The following is a 6,646-nucleotide window of genomic DNA, read 5'->3' on the forward strand; positions in this document are numbered from 1 at the left end:
CAGAAACAACTACGTTGGAGAATAATTATTTAGCTAACAGCACAGAATCCACTAAAGAAACAGCAACTGATGTATTGACTAGTCTAGCGATGGCAGAAACAACTACGTTGGAGAATGATTTCATGAACAGTACAGAAACTACACAAGAACTAATGACGGATGTGTTAATTAGTGCCGTCTCAACAGAAGCAACTACTTTGGAGGGTAATGATGTAGTAAACAGCACAGCTACCACGGCAGAAAGGAACCTTTTAGAAGTAACCATGACCGTTCTGAATATTTCAGACGGAACAGTGATCACCCAATCGTCACCAAGCACAGATCAAACTAGCAATAGTTCACACACGACAGACGACACAGTAGCAGCAGCAACAGCAGCAGCAGCAGCAGCAGAAACGACCGCAGCATCAGCATCAGCAGCAGTAGCAGCAGCAGCAGAAACGACAGCACCAGCAGCAGCAGCAGAAACGACAGCAGCGTCAGCAGCAGTCAGCAGCCAGAGCAGCAGCAGCAGCAGCATCAGAAACGACAGCAGCAGCAGCAGCACACAGCAGAAAGCGACCGCAGCAGCAGCAGCAGAAACGACAGCAGCAGGCAGCACAGCGAAACACGCAGCGTCAGCAGTCAGGCAGCACCAGCAGCAGCAGGCAGCAGGCAGCAGCAGAAACGACAGCGCAGCAGCAGCAGCACAGCAGAAACGACCGCAGCATCACATCAAGCAGCAGCAGCAAGCAAAAAGGACAGCAGCGGCAGCAGCGCAGCAGCAGCAGAAACGACAGCAGCAGCAGCAGCAGAAACGACAGCAGCAGCAGCAGCAGCAGAAACGACAGCAGAAACGACAGCAACGGCAGAGAAAGAAACACCGCAGCATACATCAGTAGCAGCAGCAGCAGCAGAGCACAGCAACCACCGCAGCAGCAGGCAGCACCAGCAGCAGCAGCAAAAACGACCGCGCATCAGCACAGGCAGCAGGCAGCAAGCAGAAAGCGACAGTCAGACGCGCAGCGAGAAACGACAGTGCAGTAGCAGCAGCAGCAAGAAACGACAGCAGAGAACGACAAGCAGCAGCAAGCAGCAGCAGAAACAACAGGCAATCGGCAGCAGCCAGCAGCAGCAGCAGAAAGCGACGAGCAAGCGGGCAGCAGCAGCAGCTAGCAGCAGCAGCAGCAAAGCAGCAGCAGCAGCGGAAAGCACGGACAGCGGACGTGACGTCATGAGTCGAAGGCCAACGAGTGAAGCTCGCCCAGGAGGCGATTCCGTCTGCTACCGAACCCGACGCGCAGTGCTCCGCTAGAGGGCGCTCACTTAGAGATGGCCATCACGTATACGGGTACGTAGCTTATTAACAAGCGTATTATATTATCATCTAGCAAGCAGTACAAATTATGAGAGTACAAATTAAGAAAAATAATAAAATTAATACAAATGTAATATTGAATTATATATATATATATATAATATATTTTTCATTTTATTTTTAGTTATTTATTTATTTGTATATATATATATATATATATGCATGTATGATTGGCCGTTACAGACGTGGATATGATGTTGTTTCACGTTGAATACAAGGTCCAGATGAACAACAACAATAACAACAACAACAACAACAACAGCAGCAGCAGCAGCATCTCAGCGGAAGCCTTCGAGATTCTCCTCCGAAATCAGGTGCGAGTTTATGAATACGACGTTAATTATGTGCCGTATAGCACTTGTCTGCTACACATGCTCTATACAACACGTAGGCCTACATTATTATATATATATATAATATATATATATATATATAATATATATAATTTAATATAAAATTAGCATTGATTTTACTATTTTCATTAATGTTTAAGGTGCTTCGTGACTCCATACACTTACTGATTAACCGGTCACATCCAACAATGAGGAAAAACATCAGTTTAAGACCTTCATATTACTACAGCATTCGTTGACGTTTCATTCTCTATCCGCCGAGAAACCGCTTACGCACGCAGTTGATATCGCTTCTACTGCGAATCGGTATCTATGAGAATGTAAAGAGCGGTTAATTACTGAGTTTTAATTGAGTAAGTAAGACATCGGAATGAAGAAAGAAGAATGCTGATAGAGACGGATTGCGTTACAGATGAAACAGATACTTCTGATGACGTCATTCGCAGACGAGATCGCTGCATTCGCTACAAGCACAGACAGGTGAGGCGGAAAATGGTCGATAGAGGGCGCTTGATGACTAGTTTACATCCTACTCTCATTAAACTGATGCGCGACTTTGAAAGTGTATATAATGTCATTAAACTGAAAATATATTTAGTTTACTATATAGTGGATGTTTGGTGTTCTAGTGTATAAAACTATATTATTTTTAATGTTTTAATTAAAGCTTAGCTGTCTACGCGTTACTAATTACTCTCTTTTCTTTTCAAATGATTTAGTCAGCTTGGTGAACCTGGTCTTGAAACAGTCGCCGTGCACATGGATCTTGCACTGACACCTGGCGGACTACATTTGAAACCGTCGCAGCTCGCCGGTAGTCTGAAGGGATCAGCCGAGTTACAAGATGACAGAGCGTCTCAGCTGACAGTAGTAGCGGAAAGCTTCACAGTGAAAGGTAATAATGTGCAAAAAATTACAAAGCTCACCAAGCTCGTTCCACGGATATTAGTTTTTTTTCCCGTTTTATCATCTTATTGAAGTCTATTGTTTACTGTCGCGCTATGTTTCATTAAAAACAAGAAAGCAACGAATCGATCAAACAATCAATTAATCAATTGATCCATTGATTGATCAATCGATAATTTCATCCAACGATAAATCTATTTATCGATCAATGTAACGATTAATCCAGCAGGTAAACAGACCGTCTAGCGCACAATATATTTCCCAAGAAATTTACGCGCGAATTTAATACTGTAACATTATCGACTATAGTGATTGATTATCGATTATAGATATCGACGAGTGTGAGAATGAGATCTTTAATCGGTGCCACGAGATGGCTGTGTGTGTGAACACAGTCGGTTCGTACAGCTGTACCTGTGATGAGGGTTATGATGACGTATCTACGGGGAAGGTTGGTAGTGACTGCAGGAAGCTAGGTGAGTGAGTCATCATTATAACAACACAACATCTACCTCATACACACACGGACGCACGCACGCACGCACGCACGCACGCACGCACACACACACGCACACACACACAAAAAAAACCCCCCAGCCATTGCACACATACAATATATCCACAATACACACACACCCACAGCGCAGACGGGCCCGGCACACGCACACACACGCACACACATCAGGCCCTTGAGCCACACACACACACACAGCCACACACACCACGTACACACACACACACACGCACACACGATCGGTCGCCGGACCACACACGCACGACCCCCACACACACACACACGGCAACACCCACACACCTCGCGCCCCCGGGGGCCCTACGCAGTCCTCTCGGCGTCTACACACGTACAGTACACATCACACAACCCGGTCACGAGTCACCCCGCCACGCGGACACGCACACACGCCATCCACACACACACCACGCACACATACACAGCAGCACAGAACATAACAGTAGCACACACACACACACGGCAACGAGTACACACCACACACACACACCGCACATCACATCTACAGTGTCCGGTCGCAACGCACGCACGCACGCACGCAGCACGTTTCCACGCAACAGCACACACACGACACAGACACACGCACCAGGGCGCACACGCACGCACGCACGCACGCAAGACAGCCCACACACACACAAACACAAGCGCAACACACACACGACTCACGCACACACACGACACGCACACACACACACCACACCACGCACAACGCACACGACATGTTCTCTAATACCTCCTACCTGTTCATCTCTCTACCACGAAGTAGACGCAGCTGCACTCACACCACACACAGCGCACACACACACACACACACAGCAAACACAAACACACAGTGAGCCACACACAAACACACACACCACACACCACACACGCACGCACACACACACACCACCGCACAAGACACACACACTCCGACACACACACACACACACAACGTACGCACACGCACACACATGTTCTAACCTCTCTACCTGTTCATCTCTCTAACCACGAATAGCACGCACGCACGCACGCACGCACGCACTGCACCGCACGCACACACACACACACACGACACCACACAGGTCACACAACACACACACACAGCACACAGCACGCACAGCACACAACATGTTATCTAACCTCCTTACTCTGTTATCGGGACTCTCGAACGCACGAATAGGCACGCACAAGCAGCGGCACGCACGCGCGCGACGACACACACACACGCACACACACACCACCGCACACACACACACACACACCACAAACACAGCTCACATACACACACACACACACACTGTTTTCTTAACCTCCTTACCTGTCATGTCTCTAACGCACGAAATAGCACGCACAGCAACGCACGCACGGCCACGCACCGCACGCAGCGACACACACCCACCACGAGCACGCACGCACGCACGTCGCGGAACGCACGCACGCAACGCACGCACACACACACAGCCACACTGCACACACGCACGCACGCACGCCGCACTGCACGGCACACACACACGCGAGAACATATCACGCCCACGCACGCACGCACGCACGCACCACGCTCGCACGCACGCGCGCACGCACGCACACACACACACCAGACACAGCCACATCGGCAACACAGCACACGCACGCACGCACGCACAACGCACCACACACACACGGCACGAAACACGTCCACGCAGCACACGCGACACACACACACGCACACGAGCCACCAGCGCACGCACGCCACGCACGCGGACCCACACACACGCACACACACACACACACACGCAACACACACACACAACACATACGCACAGCACACACACCACCGCACACGACACGCACGCACGCTACGCACGCCGACCACACAACTACACACCACGCCACACAGCACACACACACGCCGGACTAAGCAGACACGCACGCCACCACGCACGCACACACACAGACGCACACACAAAACACCACACGCGCACACGAGTACCGCCACACTCACGACACACGCCGCACGCCGCACGCACGGCACCACACGCACACACACATACACACACACACGCACGCAGCGACGCACGCACGCGACGCACACACGCACACAGCACACACAACACACACATCACACAGCACGCACACGCACACACACCACACACACGACGCCCGTTCAACACGCACACACATCACACGACATCCATGCACACGTGAAAGAGGACACCGACGCACAGCCGCACACTCGCCGGTCACGCACACGCACACCACACGGCACACGGGCGCACCACACGCACACGCACAACAGGCACACTCAATCGCACACGCACACGCACCACGCGTCGCACCACGCACACCACAACGCACACGCACACACTTCCACACACACACATCCACAACCAAAGCAACACGCACACAACACACACACAGAGCCACACACATCACATATTTTCTTAACCTCTCTACCTGTTCATGACTCCTCTACCACGAGTACACGCGTAGAGACGCTGTAGTCAGACCTATATTATAATGTAGCATTATGTTCTTGGATATATATGTATAATTAATATATGTATATATTTACATATATATACATATATATGTGCATAATACATATATATTATATTCTATATGTTATGTTATGTATATTTATTATAGTCATGATATGTTATATTCCACGCGGCGCCCCCCCCCCGTCACACCGACAGAGCATGCTTCATGCAGTGAGAGTGTTGTGACTGTGTGTGTGTTTGTTGTGTTTGTTGTTGTTGTGACTGTGTGTGTGTTTGTTGTTGTTGTTGTTGTGACTGTGTGTGTGTTTGTTGTTGTTGTGTTTGTTGTTGTTGTGACTGTGTGTGTGTTTGTTGTTGTTGTTGTTGTTGTTGTTGTTGTTGTTGTTGTTGTTGTTGTTGTGACTGTGTGTGTGTTTGTTGTTGTTGTTGTTGTTGTTGTTGTTGTTGTTGTTGTTGTGTTTGTTGTTGTTGTTGTTGTTGTTGTTGTTGTTGTTGTTGTTGTTGTGACTGTGTTTGTGTTTGTGTAGAGAGACGCTCCACGGTGATGATAGTTGTCGGATGCGTCATCGCCATCATCGCCGTCGGCACCCTCGTCGTCGCCGGCGTCGTTATCTACTACGCACGCGTGAGGAACCGTGGCGGCGCCGCCTTCTCCCCCTCTCCCTCCACATACAACATTCACCCCCGCACGCACCGCGGCCGCTGGCAGGTGTGACCGAATATCCGCTACCTATACCGCTCCCCCTGGCGGCGGGAAGGGGTGTGAATTCACTAGTCTTATCTACGAGTTGCCGACGACAGCGTGGCGACGTCCGTTGTCATATATGTTATTAGCTCACGTGTCGAAGTATAATGTAAGAGAGCGTGATACATCAGGGTAGAAAACAGTATTTATGTCTAATGTCTAAATATATATATATATGCACGTAAAAGAATATTATAGAACAGAATAGAAAGTTATATTTATGTCTAATGTTTATATCTGTATGTGTGCGTGCGTGCGTGTGTGTGTGCGTGCGTGCGTGCGTGCGCGTGTGGA

At 49.4% G+C, this 6,646-nt stretch overlaps 2 protein-coding genes across 2 annotated transcripts in view; both read left to right on the plus strand.

The window, feature by feature from the left end:
• The window catches only part of LOC106816547, a 7,355-nt gene extending 7,202 nt beyond the window's left edge, over positions 1–153 (plus strand). The window contains exon 6 of the mRNA XM_014821171.1: positions 131–153. Within this exon, the coding sequence (XP_014676657.1) occupies positions 131–153 (23 nt within the window). The remainder of the gene's footprint in view (positions 1–130) is intronic.
• A 1,006-nt stretch (positions 154–1,159) lies between these two features.
• Positions 1,160–6,646, plus strand: part of LOC106816548 — an 8,808-nt gene continuing 3,321 nt past the window's right edge. Inside the window, exons 1-5 of the mRNA XM_014821172.1 lie at positions 1,160–1,330; positions 1,541–1,671; positions 2,123–2,190; positions 2,430–2,605; positions 2,946–3,092. Of these exons, the coding sequence (XP_014676658.1) occupies positions 1,312–1,330; positions 1,541–1,671; positions 2,123–2,190; positions 2,430–2,605; positions 2,946–3,092 (541 nt within the window). The 5' untranslated portion in view covers positions 1,160–1,311. The remainder of the gene's footprint in view (positions 1,331–1,540; positions 1,672–2,122; positions 2,191–2,429; positions 2,606–2,945; positions 3,093–6,646) is intronic.

This window comes from Priapulus caudatus, unplaced genomic scaffold (genome assembly GCF_000485595.1).
Source record: "Priapulus caudatus unplaced genomic scaffold, Priapulus_caudatus-5.0.1 Scaffold1412, whole genome shotgun sequence".
Classification (NCBI taxonomy): Eukaryota; Metazoa; Priapulida; class Priapulimorpha; order Priapulimorphida; family Priapulidae; genus Priapulus; species Priapulus caudatus.